The sequence below is a fragment of the Falco rusticolus genome, chromosome 17 (assembly GCF_015220075.1).
Source record: "Falco rusticolus isolate bFalRus1 chromosome 17, bFalRus1.pri, whole genome shotgun sequence".
NCBI lineage: Eukaryota > Metazoa > Chordata > Aves > Falconiformes > Falconidae > Falco > Falco rusticolus.
In genome coordinates, this window is record NC_051203.1 from 7758301 (window position 1) to 7780634 (window position 22334).

The following is a 22334-nucleotide window of genomic DNA, read 5'->3' on the forward strand; positions in this document are numbered from 1 at the left end:
GATGAGGCCAAAGACCAAGGGGAGGACACGTGGCCAAGCAGAAACAGCCCTGTGCAGATGGGCAGAAGGAGTCCAGTGGGGGTGACGAAGAGGAGCCCCATGATGCCAGACAGAATCAGCTCCATGGGCCTGGGCAGCACCATCCACGTAGGGCTGGGCAGGAGCACCCCAGCAGAGCCCAGGCCCAGCACTGTGTGCCTCTGGGAAGGGCATGTGGCCAGGTGTCCTCAGGACTGTGCCGGGCAGGACTGTGCCTGCAGGAGGGCTGCTCCCACCTGTGGGGCTGCCCAAAGGCTCGGTGGAGATGCCACTGCCGGCTCCATTGTGTCCGTTTCTGCAAGCCCCCGTGGTGGCAGCGCTGCTCCCACAAGAGCAGTGGGTTCCCCTGCCAGTGAGCAGCTGGCGGGGTGCAGGGCTGGGACCCCCCTGGCATACTCTTCATCTGAAATGTTCAATCTTTTCTCTATCCATGGATCTATCTATGGAGCTCATGCATCCATCCCGCAGCTGGGGCTGCATCACCCTCAGTGCCTGAACCCAGTGGGGATGGTCTGGCATTGAGCACTGCTGGCACCCACAAAACAGGGGGTGTAGGTAGTTAGGGCTTGGCGGTCGGAAGATGCTGCGCTGTATGGAAGATATAGAGCCCCTCTCCGGATAGCCAATAGCTTTTAGCTTATGATGTAAGCAGACGGAAGTGACGTTGTAAACCCAAGCTACATAATGCCGCGCCACTTACCAATAATCGCCATTTGCCATCCACCACATTGGTGTCTGTGAGCTGATGGCCCGAGCGGCCTGGGGTTGGTCGCCGTGCCGTTCCTGAACCAGGTCGCCACGCCTCCGAAGGCAACAAGTGGTGCCGAAACCCAGGAATTACTCGCCTGGAATCGAGTGAATAGGCGGTCGGAGCGGCTGGACCAGCCCGGCGGGGAGGACGCTCCCGGACCAACAAGAAGGATGGAAGCCCTTGTGAAGTTCATATCACACTTACATAAGCAGTGGGGTATTGATTGTAAACCCAAAGATTTTACCCTCGCTGTTGCGAGGCTTTTAGAAATTGGGGTCATTGACCGTCCGGTGGATATTCTCCACCCTGAAGTGTGGGATAAATGTACTAAAGCTTTAGCCGAGGAGACGATGTCCTCGGGTTGTGGGAAAAACCTTAAGTCCTGGGGGAAAGTTATACAGGCCTTGCAGAAGGCCATACAAGAGGAGTAGACCTGGAGGGTGGCAAAGGACTGTTTCTTAGTCACCCTGAAAGTGGGAGTCGGGGCAGCCCCACAAACTTTGCACCCCCCAGATGATGACAATTCTGCTGAGCCTAAAGATCTGTGAGAGGGCGACACGTCCCCTCAATCCCCGAACCCTGTCCCGCTTACGGAGGGACAGAAACGAGCAAAATCCTTCTGGGGTGGGTTAGCCGAGGAGGCCAGGGGCGCCGCGGGGAAACCAGAGTCTGAGGAAGTCTGGGCCAGACCACCGCCCTATGTGCCCCAAGATGGCACCGAGTGGAGAGGGGAAGGGCGGGGCGAGGATGCCCCCGGTGGGAACAGGGAGGAAGCGTTAAAACTAACAAGCGCATGCAAACGGGAGGGGGAGGAGAATGAGAAGGAAAAGACCGATAGGGATGACCAAAAAAGGGAAAAGATCACGAGCGAGGGGCGGAGAACCAATCAGAAGGTCCATTTCAAAAAATGCCCTTATTGGGCAAACACCCCGCCGAGTGGAAGGCGGGGTGAGCCAAGAGGGAGGGAACAGCCCGCCCACAAGGGGAGTGGGCGGGGCCGGAGCCCGACAAAAAGGTACTGGAAGCCAGAAGTGACCAGTCAGTCGAGTTCCGACTCCGGATCAGACACCAGCTGGGATGAGTGGCTCACAGCTGATTCAAACTTAGAGGAGGAGGAAATGGAGGTAGACAGAGCCAAGAGCCAAAACATCCCCATCCAAGTGATTTTAATTTTGGGTTCATAACGCCAACTAGTGGCTCATAGAACATCAACCATGGGAATGGGTATTGGTTTGATGGGAGGATCAGAAGATACTACAAAAGATTGTTACCCCGGGGCCCCCTAGCTTTCGGACATACCTCTGTGACCTAGCCCCTGTAGAACCCTGTTTGAATGAGATACCGTATTACATGTGTCCCAGCCCTAACCCTGGCAAATCTTACTGTAACGCTACTAATGAATATTATTGTTCTTACTGGGGCTGCGAAACCATCGTGGCTGGCTGGAAGGTAGCAAGACCAGACCCGTTTCTTAAGACCAGTTGGGGGTCAACAGGTTGCAAACCTTTGACAACAGACTGGTCGGGAGGGATAGTATGCCATGGCAGGTGTGAGAACATGTGCTAATATATTTTCTTAAACGTAACCAATGAAAACGACCTGGGATGGACTATCGGCAAAACTTGGGGTGTTAGATACTTTAAACCCGGTGCTGATTATGGGGGACTGTTTTTTATTAAAAAACGGGAAGTGAGAAGCAGCACAGCGATTGGCCCCAATGTCATAATCAAAAGCGATAACCAGCAAAGAAAAGAAAGCTTGCCGATTTCCACCCCCATTCCAACTGATCCCCTGCCAACCATGCAAATAGTTCCCTCAAGCCAACCAAACGTGAACTCCCACAACTTGCCCGACAAGCCATTTTTTAACGTGTTAGATGCCACCTTCCGGTCGCTGGATCAGTCAAACCCGAGTCTCACGAGTTCTTGTTGGTTATATTATGACGTGTATCCCCCCTTCTACGAGGGCATTGCCCTCAATGCTTCTTTTGACTATTCATCAGACAGCAGTCCAACCCAGTGTAGGTGGGACACACCATGGAAAGGAATCACCCTGAACCAAGTCAGGGGCCAGGGCATGTGTTTTGGTAATACCACCCTAGCAAGCTGGGATAGTGCTGTTTGTGCAAAAACCGTTGTGGTTGACAGGACCAGTAAATGGGCGATCCCGTCCGCACCCGGCATGTGGATTTGCCACCAATTGGGAGTAACCCCCTGTGTGTCCCGTGAACTTTTTGATGACTCTGCTGACTTTTGTGTACAAATTTTGATTGCTCCCAGAGTCCTATACCATCCAGAAGAAGAAATGTACCATTATTGGGGAGAAACTAATAGCAGACTTCAAAAAAGAGAAGTGCTGACAGCCCTAACAATTGTGTTGCTGCTTGGTTTAGGAGCAGTTGGCACGGCCACGGAAGTGACCTCCCTGGTGACCCAGCAACGAGGCCTGTCTCAACTACAAGCCGCCATCGATGAAGACCTGCAAAAAATCGAGAAATCCATGACCTTTCTGGAATGATCCCTCTCCTCGCTTTCAGAGGTTGTTTTGCAGAATAGACAGGGATTAGACCTCCTGTTTATGCAACAAGGAGGCCTTTGTGCCGCCCTGAAAGAGGAATGTCGCTTCTATGCTGACCACACCGGAGTGGTTACAGACTCGATGGCTAAATTGAGAGAGAGGTTGGCTCAAAGAAAAAGAGACAGGGAAGCCCAACAGGGGTGGTTTGAATCATGGTTTAACCAATCACCGTGGCTAACCACCCTGATATCCACCTTGATAGCACCGATTGCAATGATCATGATGACATTGATCTTCGGACCCTGTATATTAAATAGGCTTGTGTCTTTCGTGAAGAGCCGGCTAGAAAAGGTCAACATCATGTTTGTAGAACACCAACAACTGCTTTAAAAATGTACTTGGTCAGTATTCCCCCCAGTTTTTTTCCCCAGTTATCCCCAGTTATCCCAAGTTACACCCCATTACCCCCAGTTACCCTCCAATTACCACTTGCTAAGTGTGCCTTATGTTTGTTATCACAAAATCATTATTTGTACTTTTTAAAATATTTTTACTATTTTAGCCTGTTTAGTTAAGCATAGGGAGGGGGGGAATGTAGGTAGTTAGGGCTTGGCGGTCGGAAGATGTTGCGCTGTATGGAAATATAGAGCCCCTCTCCGGATAGCCAATAGCTTTTAGCTTAGGACGTAAGCAGACGGAAGTGACGTTGTAAACCCAAGCTACATAATGCCGCGCCACTTACCAATAATCGCCATTTGCCATCCACCACATTGGTGTCTGTGAGCTGATGGCCCGAGCAGCCTGGGGTTGGTCGCCATGCCGTTCCTGAAGCAGGTCGCCACGCCTCCGAAGGCAACAGGGGGGTAGGGGTGTCTGGTACCACAGTGGGTGTGCTGGCAGGTGGGGACCGAGTCTGGCTGGAGAAAGGGCGCAGCAGGGACCCCATCAGGTCCAACAAGTGCCGAGTCCAGCCCCTGTGGAGGAACAAGCCCAGGCCCCAGCACAAGCGGGGGCCACCTTGCTGGAAAGCAGCTTGGCAGAGAAGTCTTGGTGGGCCCCTCAATCAGCTGCCTACTGGTCAGGGGATCTGGACCCCTTGCAAATTTCAAATGCCTAACAAATGGGGTATGGCCTTGGTCCCTTGAACGTTTCTCATCCAAACCACATCAAAGAGTTGAAACATGGGAAATAAATCCCCTACCCCATCCAAATACTTCCCTCAGGAATTGTTCGTGAACAATTTGATGTGAGTCGTGAAATAGAACCACGGTATACCCCAGAAGTGCGAAGCCTTATTCCAAGCACGTGTCCTTGTTGGGGTTTTCCGGCACCAGGGTTTAAACCTGGAGTTCGCACGTGTTATGCAAAAACTACCTATCCAGACAATGCATTGAAATATGTAGTCTTGCTTACCCACAAACCAAAATGGAATGTTGTGTGGGAAGGGAAAACAAACAAGCTACCACCACCCATCAGCACGCTCCTCTGGTCAATATCCTGCCCCTCAGGGTCCGTTCTGCACATGTTCAGATGGGAAGATGTACTTTGCACTAACTACTTCCTAAAAAATATTTACATATGCATAAGGCACTTGCCTATGGCCCTTTGCTCCTGGGGGGGTCTTTAATGGGGTCTTTGGAGAGCACTGGTGGTCAACAACTTGGTGAACTTCAGCTGAGCTTTCCAGGGGCACCTGCACTCTACTTGTTCTTACAGAACTTCATTTCTTCTCTGTGCTCTATGCTTTGGAAGGCAACGCTCCGTTACCCCACTTCCCTTGGCTACTGTTATAGCCCAGCTGCCTCAGAAGGCTTGCCACCCCTTGGTGAGCTAATTCAATAGGTGGAGTTAATCACTGCTGTAGCTGCAGCCTCTCCTAGTGATTCTTTGTAACTTCATCCCATCAGCGAGGAGAAGCGCCCAGCTCTGCCACTGAAGGGCAGAGCCCCAGCCCAGCCCAGGCTGCGCCTGCCCAGCTCAACATGGCTGCCGGGAGGCTGAGGGTGGGCAACGGCAGCTCTCAGCATGCAACGAGAACAACACGTCTGCCCTGGAGTATTGGGCTTACAGCTCCCAGTATGCCTTAAGAACCTCATGGCCATGGGGCTGTGCCAGGCCTACAGCTCCCAGCATGCCTTGGGAACCACATGGCCATGGGGCTGTCAAGGGCCTACAGCTCCCAGCATGCCTTGGGAACAACATGGCCATGGGGCTGTCCCAGGCCTACAGCTCCCAGCATGCCTTGGGAACCACATGGCCATGGGGCTGTCAAGGGCCTACAGCTCCCAGCATGCCTTGGGAACCACATGGCCATGGGGCTGTCCCAGGCCTACAGCTCCCAGCATGCCCTGGGAACCACATGGCCATGGGGCTGTCCCAGGCCTACAGCTCCCAGCATGCCCTGGGAACCACATGGCCATGGGGCTGTCAAGGGCCTACAGCTCCCAGCATGCCCTGGGAACCACATGGCCATGGGGCTGTCAAGGGCCTACAGCTCCCAGCATGCCCTGGGAACAACATGGCCATGGGGCTGTCCCAGGCCTACAGCTCCCAGCATGCCTTGGGAACCACATGGCCATGGGGCTGTCCCAGGCCTACAGCTCCCAGCATGCCCTGGGAACAACATGGCCATGGGGCTGTCCCAGGCCTACAGCTCCCAGCATGCCTTGGGAACAACATGGCCATGGGGCTGTCCCAGGCCTACAGCTCCCAGCATGCCTTGGGAACCACATGGCCATGGGGCTGTGCCAGGCCTACAGCTCACAGCATGCCCAGGGCACGACTTCTCCCAGCAGCCTCCCCAGGCAAGAGAGGGGAAACACCAGCCATCCCCAGGGGCAGGGGTCAAGAAAAGCCACCCAAGCAAGTTGGTGGCCCAACTGGATGCCTCAAAGTCAGGGTTTGTCTCGGCGGGTAGATGAAATTCCTTGGCAGCGGACCTGTCAGAGCCCAGGTGCTTTGCTCCACGAGTCTGACGTGCACAGTCCTGTAGCTGAGAAGAGTGGCAAAGAAACCCTGCACAATGGACGGTGCCAGCCGCAGCTGTGCACGGGCAGCTTCCAGCCCTGGTCAGGAGTTTCCTCCTATGGCTGTGTGGCACGGGGAAGAGGTGGGAGCTGTGCTGGCGGCCAAACAGCCCTTCGCCAGCAGCACGTGGGGAAGCCCAGTGGCAGCCGCCTGCTGGCTGCAGGGGAGGTGGTGGCTGCGTGGCAACCATATCCCGCCGTGCAGCCTCGTGTCACAAAGGGGCAGTGATGCGGCACCCACCCGGAACTGTGACCTCACCTGGCCAGGGCTTGACAACCTGCACAGTGGGGCGGTGAAAGCCAGTGGGGCTGAGCTGCCCTTCGGGATCACACGGCTCCTTCTTTGGCTCCTGGCATGGCTACCTCCTTCCATGCACTTCTCCTTTCCTGCTGACCCCTCCTCACCTTCCACCCTCTTTCAAAGGTAAGTTGGGTTTGACTTTTGGCACAGGTCCTACAGGAGGTAGATTGGGGATAAAAGTGGAGGCCGCTCTCTGCCTCCCAAGCTCTAGGCTGAGCTCTTCCACCCTTCTAGGCTGGCCAGACAGGCGCTATGGGGAGCGTTCCTCTTGGCTAATTCCTATGTCTTTGCCATCGCCTAGGCTAGGAAAGTAGGGAGGGGGCAGCCCAAGGCGTTGGGCTCAGCGTAGCCTGACCCAAAGCTCACCTTGACTGATGGGTCAGGAAGGGAGACCAGAAACACAGCCCAGCAAAGGCAACCGTTAAAGGAGCGGCCAAAAGGCCGTCACTCCTGCAGGACAGGGTGGGCAAATGTGGGCTGGAGAGCCAGAGGGCTCTGCTGCCAACAGTCGCTACAGGCAGTTAAAATGACCACTGGAACACGTTTGATGGTGACTGCTGGCCTCTGGGTTTTTTGGTGCTTGAATGATTTTCTTGAGCTCCACTTCTTTCATTGCAACCAGGTGACAGGATTGGCGCTGATCTTCTCTTTCTGGACCGCGTCCGGACATCCTTTGTCAGCCAAAGCTTCCTGCTGTGCTGCTGAGAGGAGCAATGGCTGCAATGGGGAACAACTCCTGTGAGTAACGGTTTCACCAGCAGGCCTGGCCTTGGTGAATCCCCAAATGCAATGGGCACGGCTGGTGCTCCATCCCGCAATGTTGCTGTGGGGACAACCTCGAGGGAATTCTGGGGCTTTTCCTGAGAGCAGCCAGGCCTACCCAGGGTTTTGTGCAACAAAACCATCATTTCCCTGCAGTCGTTGCCGGGGGAATGGCTCCACCACAAAGGATCCTCTTTCCCCCGGAGAAGATTTGCATGGACTGGCAGCAAAGGCAGAGAGCTGGAGCAGGCCTCTACAACCTGGGCAATACGTGCTTCCTCAACTCCGTGCTGCAGTGCCTGACGTACACACCCCCTCTTGCCAACTACCTGCTCTCTCGTGAGCACAGCGACTCCTGTGAGTACTTTTAGGAAGATCTCCTTGTCAGTCTCCTGGGCACTTCCCAAGGACCCCCAGAACCTGCAACGGGATGTAGGAGAAAAGCAGCCCTTCTTTCTCAGCCACTGCCAAGGTGGTGCTCTTGGGACACTCAAGCCTAAAGCCGCTTGGCCTATCGAGGCGTGTTTGCTGTCACAAAGACGCCTTTTCTAGTGCTGCCTGTCGTTCCCTATTCCTATATATAACCTACATATTTGCTGGTTGCACAGAAAACTTCTGTCAGGGAGGCATCCCTCTCAAGAATGTTTTCTGTGAACTGACGTGTCGTGGGCTTGCTGGGCCATTGGCACCTGGAGACGACTAGGAGACTGTTCTAGCCGAACTCCAAGGTCTCCATGAGGTTTCCCATCGCAATGGCTATTTTACTAACCTGACCAGCTTGCTTCCTTCCCTCCCTCCCTCCCTCCCTCCTTCTTCAGGTCTCCAGCAAGGCTTCTGCATGATGTGCATCATGGAAGCGCACGTTAACGATGCCTTGTCCACCTCAGCCTGTGCCATCCAGCCCAGGGCCGTCATCAATGCCCTCTCACGTAGGTCATCTCAGCTGCTTTGACGTGCTTTCCTCTGTTGGTAGAGGACTGAAGTACTACCTTCCTCTTGATTAGGAATTGGAGGACATTTCACACTTGGCATGCAGGAAGACGCCCACGACTTCTTACGCTGTACTGTCACTGCCATGCAGAGAGCTTGTCTGGCTGGAAGCAGCGCGTAAGCACAAACAAATGACCTTTCAAAGTTGCCCAGCGTTTTGGCCTCCTTGACGTACCCCATCAAGGAAAGGCTATGCCCAGGGCTTTCAGGCACAGGAAAACTCTTGGAGGAGATAACTCTCTGCCTTACCATTTCCTTCCAGCTGGGACATCTCTTCTCAATATACTACTATTGTCCATCAAATATTTGGGGGCTTCCTGAGGTCCAGAGGTATGTTTCCACAACTGTTGCTCTCCTTACACTTGCCTGTGCCCTGCTGTGTGCCTGTGAGAAACAGCTGAGCGTGGGGCTGGCTGGAGTAGGGATGAAGAGCATAAACGGGCACAGTCAATTGACTTTGCCTGTTGCTGAGCATTTCCGTTTGCCTTCCAGTCACGTGCTGCAGCTGCAAAGCAGTTTCCGATTCCTGCGAGGCCTTCCTGGATGTGCCTTTGGATATCGAAGTAAGAGGGTTTCTCACTGTGCTTCAAGTCGTCCCATGCTCCTTGTGGCTTCCCAGAATCTGCACAGCTGGCTTTGAAAAGTGCACTGTGAACACAGGAGAGCTGTGGGGGTGGTGGGAAGTGGTATGGGTGGTGTCCTCCTGCAACGGCAAAGCAGTGGACTCCCTGTAGGTGCTGGCTTTAAGCTGGACAAGCACGCATTATTCTCTCTGCACCCCTGAGGGACTCTCAACCACCTTCTCTTTGCCCTCCCTCAACACCCACCTGGCTCCTAGGCTGATGGCTCGTGTTGTTTTCATTCCTGATGACCCTGCACACCATCGGTAGCTGAACTGAGCGGTGGCACGGCGAGGTAGCTCTTGATAGTGTCAGCCGGGAATCTCTGGGAAGGGAGGGAAATGGTTGGCATCATACCCTCTTTCCTCCTCCCTCTGGCCAAGGTTTGAAGGGTCACGGTGGATCTCCTCAGCAGCAGCTCCCTGGGTCTTGTGGGCAACTCCTCCTGAGTGCTTGGGTGAGGGCATTTCCCCCAGCTCAGAGCTCTCCTTTCTCACCCCTCCAGGCAGCCTCATCTGTCACTGCATCTCTGGAGGACTTTGTCAAACCTGAGCGGCTGGCTGGTGAAAACAGCTTTCAATGTAGCAGGTAAGAGGATGTCTAACACCAGATTAAGACTTGTGCCTGTGTGGAGATGCTGCCTGTCATCGAGCCTCAGGAGGTTCGATGTACAATCAGGAGGCACAGCTTTTCTTTCTTACGGCCTAATGGTTCTGAAGAGTCTTGAAATGGCTTGAGGACGTGTGAGATGGCTACGGTTGTCTGGCCACAGTGGGGCAAGCTAGGGTTCATTTCAGTGCTTGGCTCTCTGCTTGCTTTCAAGGTGTGGCAAGAAGGTTACTGCCCTCAAGAGGTTTACAATCGATCGCGCGCCCAGGGTTCTCACGCTGTGCCTGAAACGCTTTGATTTTTCTGGCAAGAAGATCGGCAAGGTGTGTACGCAATTGGAGGGCCACTTTCTTTCTCGTCCTGGAGCAGGAGATTTCCCAAAGCAGGATGCTCTGTCACAAGCTGTTCAGGTGGAGCTTTTGGTGTTCCCTTCTGGGGAGAGGAGAGCTCCTGTGGCAAGGCAAGCACATGCTCTGCTGCGACGGAGCTGGTCTGGCCGAGAACAGTTTCCTGCCACCCAAGGCATCACCTGCTGCTTCAGGGACAAGCAAGTGTTGATGAGCTCCAGAGATGTATTTCTACACAGCTGGGCCCCGGTCTTGGCAGGCTGTTTCACGTTGTATGCCAGGATCACTTATGAGCCCTCTTGGTCTCTCTGCAGTTTGTGCAGTATCCCCAGTACTTGGATCTCCGGCCATACATGTCTCAGGGAGCTGCAGAACCGCTCCTCTACGCCTTATACGCTGTCCTGGTGCACAGCGGTGGCAGCTCCTTGGCAGGACACTATTTCTGCTACACAAAGGTAAAGAGCCACTTCCTTTGTCGCGGGGAAGAATGTGTGCTGGGGAAGGGAAACTTTGGCGGCGCTCTTTCTGGCAGCCAAGGTTCTGGGGGAGAAGGTCTCCTTACCGGCTGCATTGGATCTGCGTTGGTGGACTCTTGCTTCTGTAGTTTTCTGCCTGTGTCGTTCGGGAGAAACCATGCAGTTCATCTCCACTCGTCCTTGCCTTTCTTTGACAGGCCAGCAATGGACTCTGGTACCAGATGGATGATATGTCTGTGGCTTACTGTGACCGCAACACAGCTCTTGGGCAGCAAGCCTACTTACTGTTTTATGTCAGGTAACAGCCAGGACTAACAGTGTTCACAACACGTTTCCTTTTCAGGGTTTTGCTATTTCTCTTCTGATCCTCCTGAGTCATTCCGTCCCAGGAGGCAATTACTACCCGCACCACTCAGGGCTGTCGAACATGACCTACCTGCCGCCAGTCCTTCCCTTCCCTTGCTGGGCTTTAGGCTGCTGCCCCCATGTAAGCTGCTATTTGTCTGCTCTCTGTAGGTGGCTGATAGAGAGCAGAGTCCCTAATGAGGCCTACAGGGAAGCTGGGGGGGGGGGGGGGGGGGGGGGCGGGGAGGACTCCTGCTCAGGGAGCGTAGTGATAGGGTGAGGGCCATTAGTTTTCAACTTAAGGAATGTAAATTTAGACTTGATGTTAGGAAGAATTACTTTATGGCAGGGGTGGGGTGACAGTGGAAGAGGCTGCTCAGAGAAGCTGTGGATGCCCCCTCCCTGGAAGTGTTCCAGGCCAGCTTCGACAGGGCTTTGAGCAAGCCGGTCTAGTGGAAGGTGTCCCTGCCTGTGGCAAGGGACATGACCTAAATGATCGCCGAGGTCCCTTCCAACGCAAACTGTTCTGTGATTTTATGATTCCACGAAATGGAGGCCATAGCGGGTATGAAGAGGAGGTCTTGCTGTGACAGGGACAGAGTTGGTGGGAAGACCCCAAGTGAAGTCCCCATTTGTAGCCTTGACATGTCTTCTCTCTGTCATACAAACCGCTCAAGTCAATGAGTGAAGCCCAGTGGAGGTTGCAGGAGCAGCCCTAAGTGGACATCACTCTTTTTTCTTATTTTCCCCAGATGCTCTGATGGGAAATCTGGTCAACAGGCGTCAATGTCACCAGCACCATCATATGCCCGCTCCTTCTTCAGTCAGCAGCGGGGCGGCAGGCAGCAGGCAGACCCTGTGGGACCACGGGATCAGCCTGATTGGACTAAGGTAACTCTGGGGAGGTGGGTCAGGGCAGCAGATGGACAGCGGATTTCTTTCGGGGGTCTTGGCATTGCTCTCCTTGCCCCCACACACTGCAGCCTTCTTCAGAGCCACCACGCTGCTCCGTCTCAAAGCATCGCCCCTAGATCCAACCTACTTGTGTGCCTTCGGCCCCTCTGCCTTTGCAGCCCTCCAGGAGGGCCTCTGGGAGGTCTTTAGTTGTCGCCTCAGAGCGCTCTGGAGGTTTCCCACTGCTCCATCCCCTCCAGGAGGAAAGGACAGGACCTTTTCACAGCTCTCTTGGCAGGATATGGCGATGGGCATGGAGGACTCTGCAGAGGACAGCAGCTCCTGGCCAGGCGGGCTCAGCATCACCTCCCATGTGGACATGCCCTTGCATCACTCCTGCGTCTGTAGGAGGCTGGAGTCCTGCACTAGAGCTGCATGCCCACACTGCCATCCACCATTTGACCATGTGCTGCACACTGCGCGAGAAGACAGCCACCAAGAGGAGCACAGATTCAGCCCTTCTTCCCGCTGCCAGAGGAATGGTGCCAGGAAGAGAACCCGGAGCAGATCCCCGCAGCGCAGAAATGATCTCCACAGCTGCTTCGTGGAAACCACAGACTGCAAGCGCTCCACAGGGAGGAAGAGGAGGAGACCTAGTCCTCCAAGTTGTCACCACACTCCCAGGGATAACACAGCTCCAGGGCCCTCCAAACGCAGTGCCCAGTATACTCCCGCAGCCAGGGCTGCTCCCAGGGAGCAAACCCTGCCAATGCAGAGAGCACGGAGCAGATCCCTGTGGCACCGCTATGATCTCCACAGGCAGTTCACAGAGTACCACCCCTCAGCAGCGGGGATGAGAACTGGTCCTCCAACACAGGACCGTGCTCCCAGCAACAACAGAACGCAATGGCCTTCCCACAGTAGCTCCCACTTGGCTCCCGCACCCAGGGCTCTTCTGGAGCAAGCCCTGCTCAGGCAGAGAGAGTGGACCAGATCCCTGCGGACATGGCTAACATCTCCGCAACTGGTTAAAAACACACACCATTAAAACAAAACACACTCCTCAGGCCTATGCCAAGGACAAGCTGCCACCAATGAGGTTCATCTTCCACAAGGCATCACCATGCAGGAAATCTTCCAGACGAAAAGGAAACGATAAAATAAAGACATATCGAGCAAGAGCTGGCTAAAGGCTTAACTGGACGCAGTAGTGAAGGAGAGGCAAGCTTTTAACTGCCTGAATCTCCAAGAAGCAAGTGGAGTGTTGGAAGGTGTCTGAATGATCGAAGAGTAAGGGGAAGGGAAATCTAGCAGGCAAGCGCAAGGGCTTCTGTGCAGATGGGCTGCTGGAAAGGGGACTTCAGACGTGGCGTCCTTGGGCATGAGTGTATCTGCACGCTTTGGTGGTCCATTCTAAGTGGGGCTAGTACGGAGAAGGGTGACACCAGGAAAAGCCCAGGGCTGGGACCGCCAGGTGGGTAATAAATATCTCTGAACCTGTGCAGAGCCAAAGCTCCACTGCAGGCTGGCCAGCAGGTCCCTAAGGAAGGGATCCGTCAATCCAAGGAGCCAGTGAGCCACTCAGGTCTCCAGCCATCGGCAGCTCCAAGCCACCTCCATGGGCTTGGAGACTCCAGGGGCGATCACCCAGAGGCAGAACTGAAACCCATCGCTTGGCAATTACAGCCTGCCTCTTCAGGGGAAGCACTTCTTGTTTCCTCCAAGCCTTCCTCCTCCTGACGGCATCCTGTCCCACCATGCGGAAGGGCTCTTCTTAGAGATGTCTCTTTTGGGTTGGAATGCTGGACTTCAGAGCCTGCCTTCCTTGCAAGGAAACATGCCAAACACTAGAAAGCTTCAGGCCACTTTGGAGGCTACGCTCTGGCTGCTGAGGGAAGCAGGTTGGTTTGTTAGCTTCACCTTTGCCGGGGGCTGTGATGTGCCCGGCCCCACCATCCCAGCACCAGGACCACCCAGCCACCCTCTTGAGGCTCTGGGAAGGCGGGTGATATTTCCTTTACTGCGCCAAGTAGCTGACACAGGCTTTAGTCATTCCCTCTTTCTTGGCAATGCTTAGGATGGGCTTCAAAGAGGTTTAGTAAAACATTTCCCATCAAAAACTCTTTTGACAGAAAATGGCTTTTGGGCACGATGCAAACTCCTGTGGAGAAGAAAAGTTCACATCAAACCTGCTCAGCCGATGTGAGAGACCTTCATGAGAAACCAGGAGTTGTTTTCCTCCTCCCAACATTTTTGGCAAGGTACTGCTGATGCAAAAGGTTCTGTGTTGTCAAGGTGGACACAGGTTGGTGGTGGAAGTAATGGAGACGTTTTCATGTACTCCTGGGCCAGGAATCACTTGCGAGTGCTTGAATCTGACAGCAGCAGCGCCCAGGCAGAGCTGGGAGCAGCCCCTGGCGACATCTCTTGGCTTTATGGCAGTGTTTGCAGCCCCAGCACACGTCCCCTGCCCCCTGCAGAGATCAGGCAGGAGGCTGGAGGGAAGACTCCCACCGATGGCTTTTGCCTCCAGGCTGGAGCGCACTGTCCCAGGCTCAGGAGCCGCCACCTCCGCGCTCCCCTACCCCATGCTGGGGCAATAAGGCAGCACTCCTCCTTCTACAGAACAACACCCCAAGCTTACGCCGAGGATGAAACGCCGATTTCCTCCTCATGCAGGTTTCTCCCACGGCTACAGGCTGCCACAGGGCTGTAGGGTCGACGTTCACAGGTGTCTCGAATGCCAGCACAAGTGTGGCTTTTCACAGGCAACACTGCAGGGAGATTTCTGGAAGAGTGTATCAAACCACACATATTCATTTGCCTTTCGAGTCTGTTATGCCGAGGACCTGGCAAGGTCACTGGTTTTGCACAGCAGCGGAGATGCTGATGTAGCCACATGACTCCAAGGTCCAGGGGCTTGACAGGAACAAACCTCAACATCTCGGTGCTCACCAGAAAATCAAAGGAGCTGGCAGTGAAACCTTCCTTTGAGACGGCTACATGAAATTGCATGGCAGAAACGGAGAGGCAGCAAGCTTTGGACCAAGGAAGCAGCTCTCTTTGCCCGGGGGCTGTAGCAAACTGCCGTGTTTCCTCCCCAGAAGCTTCCTCCGGTCCCCGCCCTGCTCGGCACCGAGCCCACAACGTTGCACTGCCAGTAGCACCAAAGGCAGACAAGGGGACAGGAGCAAGGTGTTACAGTCAGTCTGGGGTGGGAAGATAGGTGCGAGCTGACCAGGGCAGGAATCGTCACAGCCCTTGACAGGGTAAGTCTCGGCCAGCAGGGCAATGCAGAGGAGGTCCTGGAACATGTCACAGCTGAGAGGACCTGTCCTGATGGCTCTCCTGCATTTTCTGGTGTGGGGCAGAAGACGTGCTCCAGGGCAGGACTGGCCTGCTGCACCACGGGAAGGACAGAGCATGGTGGACCCCTCCTCCCAGGGCCGGCTGCAGGGCTGCGAAGGTGGCTGTGCAGGCAGGGGTGCCCAGCGCTGTCCTTGCCAGCAGGGTCCCTGCAGCCCAGGGGGCTGTGTGCTGGGGCAGGGGCTCTGCCACCTGCCAGGGGCAGCTCTCAGCCTGCCGGGGGGCTCCCCACAGAGATGCGGGGAGAAGCTGTGCATCGCGTCCAGGCAGGTTTTGAATGTCTCCAGAGAAGCAGACTCCACAGCCTCTTTGGGCAGCTTGTCACACTGCTCCAACACTGTCAAAGCACTATAAAAACTAGCTGGCTGCTACAAGGCTTTTACCATCATATGCCAGGTTAACTTCAATAAGTAGTTCCCACGCCTTGCCCCGGCACAGCCACCAGTCCCCTACAAGGTTTCAGAAGTTCATCTACGGGCCATGCTGTTTCTTCAGCCTCTTCAAGCCAGTCTCCCCTGCTTCTCCCGGGGCCTCTCCTTGTCTCTCCGCCATCTTGGGAGGGGAGGGAGGGGGTGGGGGGGTGGGGAGCGGGTGCAGGAAGCAGCCACAGCTGCACATTATCCACGTCAGCCGCCAACACACCACCCCTGAAGCATGCCCACAGCTGTATATTATCAATATAATTAACCTGCCTTCATTCCTCTATAATTCCTCTACAATTCTCCCCCGGTTTTTTCTTTTCTTTTTTCTTGTTCTTCTTAACATTTCATTGTATTTATTTACGTATTTAACATGTATTTAACAATCATCACAACATTTTCAAAATAAACTACTCATACAGTCCAGACAACTTGTCCCTGAACTCTTTTGTTCTTCTTTGTTGAAACATGTTTTACAAGTGTATAGGATTTGACCTGTGATGTGGTGTGCTACATTCTCAACTCTGGTGGGATCAGGAGGACTCACGGACACGGAATGCTCATTTGAAACCGGTGGGAACATTGATAATGTATGTTAAGAAGAGTGATTGTTGTGTACGTACCCATTTCCCTGAATATACTCAGGCAGGAATTCCTCTAGCTGGTATCCCCGTTCCGTTTGGGACTAACGGGAATAACTTGTGGCTAAGACCAGGATACACTCCTTGGAACGAGACTGACCTCCAGACTTGGACAACACTGAATCCACACTTGTCCACTGTGAAGTGTGTTACTGCAAATGAAGCCAAGACACACGCAAATGCTCCCGCAGAGGGGGCGTGCCTAGGTGGGCAGCAGCTGAGGGCATGCGTGCTCAAGCACCTCCAAGTCCTTCCTGCCTCCAGGAGGTGGAGAGGTGGCCAGTGGTTGGCAGGCCTGGTCCTCTTGCAAGGTGGGGATGCTGGGGATGAGCAAGCACGTGGGCTGCAGCCACAGGCCATCCACATGCCTGAAAGGCTCTCTCACCCCTCTTGCTGGTCACCTAGTCCAGCTTCAGGTTCACTAGTGAGTTGCGCGCACACACAGGGCTCCCAGCAGTAGCTGGCCCGAGACACTGGGGCTTTCCAAGCGCTGGCTGCCTATGGCCTGTGTTGCCGTCAGCCTTTGCTAGCAGCCAGGCCAGGGGACCCACCGCGCAGCGGGTGCAGAGTGGGCCCACACAGGAGGGGCTTTGGGGTGGCTCTCCAGAAGAGGCCAGCGGGTCCTGTGGTGATCAGGCACAGGGCTAAGCAAGTAAAGCAGCCAGCGCTTTGCTTCTGTGTGCCTGGCTCCTTGATCCCCCCTTCTCTCCGTTTGCCGTGCTTATACGTGCCCCTCATCTTCCCTGGCTCCTCCCTTTCTCAGCCCTGCTCTCCTTGGCCAAGACAAGGCCAACCCCGCTTATTTTGCCCCACCGTGCTCCCAGGTTTGCCCCATCTGTCAACACACAGATGTGGCCTTTGGGTGCTCTTAGCTAGGTCCCCTTGCACTTGCGTGCCATTGCTGACGGGCTTGCCTGGGAACTGCTGTCCCTGCCAGAGTCCTCTCCGCAAAATGACCCCAAGCTCTTGAAGGTCAAGCAGCTGTGAAGCGTGGCCACCTCTGACGCCATTCCCCGCTAACCACCTGCCAAATGTGGTGCTGGAAGAGCAGCGTATCCCCAGCAGACAAGTTGTCTTCTCCAAGGACGCCTTCTGCCTGCTCTCCGCAGACCCACGGGAACCGGCAGCAGGTCCCTTGTCAAAACACAAAGCAGCCTTGAGCCCGCTGGCTTGGAGGCCCAGTTCTGGGGCCTAGGAAGCCCTGCTGCGCCTCAAGTGCCTTGAGAGCAGCTCTTCCACTTTCAGGCAGAGCCTGCCCGCTCCTCCTCCTTGGGACCCAGTTGCTCCCTCCGCTGTGTTCCTTATGCCTTGCCACACAAGCCAGGGTGGCAGCTGGGAGCTGCCGCACCTTTCACAAGCTTTGAGGCTGCCATGCTTCAAGCCACTGCCCTCGCCCCCCACGGACCTAGCCCTGCTGCGCTTTAAATGCAGTGCACGTGCCTGGCTCCTGTTTCTCTGCTGCACTCCAGCATGTGAGTGAGCAAGGCTTGCCCAGGCAGCAGCACAAGGCAGGCTCCTGAGACAAGGCTGATGCAGGATTTACCAAAGCCATGGACAGCAATGGCACGTACGGCTGAGAGCAGGAGCATCTCTAGAGAGCTGCTGCAGCACGTGGCTGCGCTCCCTCTGAGCCCTCTCTCCATCTGCCTTCCAGGCACATCACCGTCTTGCGCATGGTGCTCAGTGCCACCCAGCTGACTCAGCTGGGCCCTGAGGCTCAGGTGCGCGCTGTCAGGCAGCTGCTGGTTCACCAGCACTACTGGAACGTCACGCAGAGGAACGACATTGCCTTGCTGGAACTGGACCAGCCTGTCCAGTGCAACAGCTACGTACAGCTTGCCTGTGTGCCCGACGCCTCGCTGAGAGTCTCAGAGCTGACAGCCAGCTACATCAGTGTCTGGGGTGCCAGGAAAGCAAGAGGTGAGTGGCCCAAACGCAGTGGCGGCGCCAGTGCAAGCTTGGCCAGCTTGGGGAAGCAGGATGCGCTTCCTGATGGCAGAGGCGAAAGCCAGAGTCAGGCTGTGGGGGCCTAAGCCTCTCTCTTTGAGAGAGGGGCCAGAGCCATTGACCCAGAGAGTCCATGCGCCCGTGCACTGCAGTCTCCTGTGCGAGGCAAGGACTTCCAGAGCCGGCACCTGCCGAAGGAGGCAGGCTGCCAAGTCGGGCACAAAGGGTCACCGCAAAGGGCTGAAGCTCTGCCTGCTCCGAGAGAAGCATGAGGGAACAGTGGAAGGAAGGAAGGCAGGTCATAGGAGGGCTCAGGGCCTTGGGGGTGGCAGTAGGAGGCAGAGAATGCCTTGGGCTGGCTCCTGCTGGCATCCCTGTGGGCTTCTGTACGAGGTGCAAGCCAGCTTGAAAGTGGCCTCTCAGGGCCAGCTGGGCTTCAGGGGAAATCCACGAGCTGGGGCCTTTGCTCACGCCACGGAGTTCCTGGGCTTCCCCAGGCTGTTCTGCTTTCACAGCTGCACCATGTTTCCAAGCCCAAGCCTACGGCTGCAGTGGCCGCAGGGAGCGCCATGAGCTTTGAGTGGGAGCAAAGAGGCTGCTGCTGCTGCTGCTCGGCAGTTGCCCCCCTCCCTGGCTGCCTCCTGGCTGTAGTAGCGGCCACGCTAGAGGAGCAACGGGAGGCCTGGGGCATACCAGACACCTATGGAGGGGTGCCGCGGGGACTCGAGTGGAATGGTCGAGTCTAGGGGAGCGGGCCCCCAGTCCGGTGTCTTTTTTTGAGGGCTTGAGGCTCTGCAGAGGGGTCTGGGGTGCAACGAAGGCCTCAGAAGGGGGCCTGAGTGGACTAGAGAGAGCCTAAGGCAGCCTCCGGGTAGCCAGGGGAAAGGGTGCCCAGTGCCAGGTGGCCTCCACAGCCATCAGGGACCTGGGCACAGGCACTGTCATGTGGGGAGGCAGGGAGCGTGGCATGGGCCTGTTGTGCTCATCATCTCCTTGCCCCTTTGCAGTGCCTTGATGTTGCAGCTAGCCCAGGCACTGCCCCCCACCAGCACAGGGACCCTTGCATAGCACTCCAGCTTAAGATCACTGGCACCGGCTGCCCAGAGAGGCTCTGGAAACATTCCAGCACCACCTGCACAGGAGTTTGTGCAACCTGCTCTAGCACAGCCTGCTTTTGCAGGGCGTTGGACTAGATAATCTCCAGAGGTTCCCTCCAACAACGACCATTGTGTGATTCTGGGACTCGTGGCACTTTGGCTGAGGAAGAAGAGGTCAGGATCCTCAGGCCACCCGACACCTGACTGCCTTCCCAGTGTCTGTCTAAGAAACCTGCCAGTCCTCACTAACAGAAGTTGGACCTGCACACGTGGGCTTGCACATGTGCATGAGCACTGCAGGGCAACAGCCTTCTCTCTCTTCCCCGTCCTCCACTGCAGGGCGAGCGCAGATGTTCTGCCAAGGGAGCACCAGTCTGCACAGGCCCTGCTGCTGTCGCTGCCATGCAGCGGCTCTTCTATCCTGAGCTCCCTCTACTGTGTCCCACACCACTGGCCTGGTGTGACGGCAGAGCCAGTGGCACTACCCTGTTGACGCAGAAGGCTCGGACACAACTGATACGACCAATGTGATCAAGTTAGTGCCACTTTATTAAGGGATACACAGCAATTTATAGTCTACAGATGCTATTAATAGACTCACAGCCATTTATACCCCCAGCTAAAAATACACACTCTACACAGGCTTTGGTATGGAAAAGGTGATCGCTTAAAACGACTCGTTCACACGCTTCCACCTCCCCTAGGATTGGTCCCAGTGTGGTGCCCACACGCTGCTCCCCCCTTGTGCAGGCATCCGGTTTTTCCTCACCTTTCTGTCCAGCTCTCTTATCTCTCTGGCGAGTATACAGTCTCTTTGTCTCTCTTGGCCTTGCACATGTCCTTCCCAACACCTACAGCTTGTTACAGCTGCGGCCTGCTCGGCCTGCTATTCCAACAAAGTTACGTGGTCTGCATTGCTCATAATATGTCCGTTGTCTTCCAGCCACTCCACAAATCCCCCTTTTTGTTTTTGAGCGATCCAGACCCCTTTTATCAATCTGTTCATCATTGTCATAAAGCAATTCCACACGCAGCCCATTATCACCAAAGAGATTACAATGGCAAATAACATCGTTATCCCATGCAGAAACAAGTCTTTTAACCCTCCAGTAATTCCTAAACCCTGTAGCCAGTCCGTTAACCCGTTCTCAGCCTTGATGGCCTGTACGTTTTTTCTCAACTCTGCAAGCTGCTTATGAATAGAGTTTGAGCGATCAGTCAAATTCATACAACACGTTCCTTAGCGCTCTTCACTCTAGGCTACTCTCTACTGTTCATGCTGTTTCCTTATCTTCTAGAGGTGAGATCACATTCCTCCTTTGTTTCTGTTGCATCCTAGTTTCTTCTCATACTCCCTCAAAGTTATGAACTCTTTGCTGCAGGATCTCAGCTGCACATCGCCAAAGCAAGGCCACAACCTCACATTATCCCACTGTCTCTGTTCCGTACGATTCTACAATTACCGGGGGCCCCCTCCCCCTCCCCCTCCCCCTCCCCCCCTTTTTTTTTTTTTTTGAACAGCTAGTACCAGGTTTTCCATGTTCTGCAGGGCCCTTGCAAACATGATGGCAACCAAGGTAATAGCAAACAAACGATACTGCCAATTGAGTGAATGGATGCCAAAAAGGCTGACATTTTCTCAGGTTTTGATAACATGTTGCTGCAATGGGGCGCCTAAAATCCACGCAGCATGTACCATCAAAATCCTCACAGCCATGTCCTTGAGCCAACAACAAAAAGCCAATACTTGCTCTGTTTTGTATGTAATAGTGGCCAATTTGACTCACATTCTTAACTGCCTAACAAACAGGGAGATTTAACTCTTGAATGCTTTCCCTGCTGTTACTCCAGATAAGAGAAGAACCACTGCAATATGTTCCCATCAGTCCCATAAATCAACTACATCATTACCTGCTTCATCCAAAGCTATATTGCATTTAAGTGCATTATGCTTATCAACATGTTCACGTGTTGATTTATGTGGGTGTCATGGTCCCATCATAGCCTCCTACTACATTAGCATCTACATAAAGACAACTATTGACATTCAAAGTGCAAACAATATCAGCTTCTTTTGGATTAACATCATACAGAGGTAATCCCTTATCCCCGATATCAAGGCTTTCAGTAAGATTCTTCATTCCCCACATACATTCACTTGTTTGCAAGTCAGGAAGGGCACAGCAAGCCAGGATGTGTTCAGTTGCTGTGCTAAGGAGACCCACACATCAGTTGTTGGGTTGACTGGTGGCAGCAGCACTCCCACGGTCCGGCATGCTAAGCTCAGGCCGCACACAGCGAGCAGGTATCCCATCGCGGACCTTCATCTGTAGAAACACAAGCATCACCTCTCCCCCAAGTTAACAATCCATGCGGTCCTCACCAATGCCTGGTATGAGGGTCTTTCCCGCGCACTAAGACACCTTGGTGCTTTTGCTGCTTGTCACCAGTTGACACAAAATATCGTACAATGGGAGGCACCGCATGGTCGACAGAGATTTTCAAAAAGTTCAAAATATAGCATGCTTTCTCGGAACGTGCCTCTGGGTCATTCCCCTCATTCCCCTTTTCTGTTTTTCAAGCAGGCGTTTAAGAGTATCATTCATGCATTCAACGATGGCTTGGCCCGCAGGGGAACTGGGGAATACCAAATTGCTGGGGATCCCCCGCCGGCATTGTAAACACTTACATCTGTTGTAACACCAGACTTGTACACCTAGAAGACCTCTGCCATTAACTCCAAAAAGTGGGCACGGGGATACCGTTTGGACAGTCTGGACACGCTGCAACAAAGCTGAGTGCAGCAGCCTGAGAGAGACTCTTTTGGCCAATCTGTTGATACAAGAATCGCCAATTCTGATGATAAAATTGGTGGGCTAACACGACCTGCAGGTGGGCCTCAGGAACAGGCACCGACAGAGCCACAGAAACTGGAGCATCAACTCCAGCATTGCCATCGATTACAGAACCGCGTAGGCAAGTGTGGCAGTAACATGCATGACATAGAATGGAGAACGGCGTTTCCAAATCCCTTCCCGAACTACAGTCAAAACTGCCAAAAAGCTTGAAGGCCTCTGCCATTAACTCCAAGGGGAGTGAGGGAGGAGAGCAGCAGAGTTCAGGTGCCAGGTCACACACTGGCAGGCAGTGGCCTGTGCAGAAGGGGTGAACACTCCTTAGGGTTCCC

At 54.4% G+C, this 22334-nt stretch overlaps 1 protein-coding gene and 1 pseudogene across 1 annotated transcript; both read left to right on the plus strand.

Moving 5' to 3' along the window:
- LOC119158599 overlaps positions 1-22334 on the plus strand; it is a 39786-nt pseudogene that overhangs the window by 6325 nt on the left and 11127 nt on the right.
- LOC119158573 lies at positions 10626-12835 on the plus strand. Its single transcript, XM_037410700.1, has 3 exons — positions 10626-10736; positions 11536-11674; positions 11976-12835. The coding sequence occupies exons 1-3, from the start codon at positions 10660-10662 to the stop codon at positions 12723-12725; spliced, it is 966 nt and encodes a 321-aa protein (XP_037266597.1). The 5' UTR covers positions 10626-10659; the 3' UTR covers positions 12726-12835.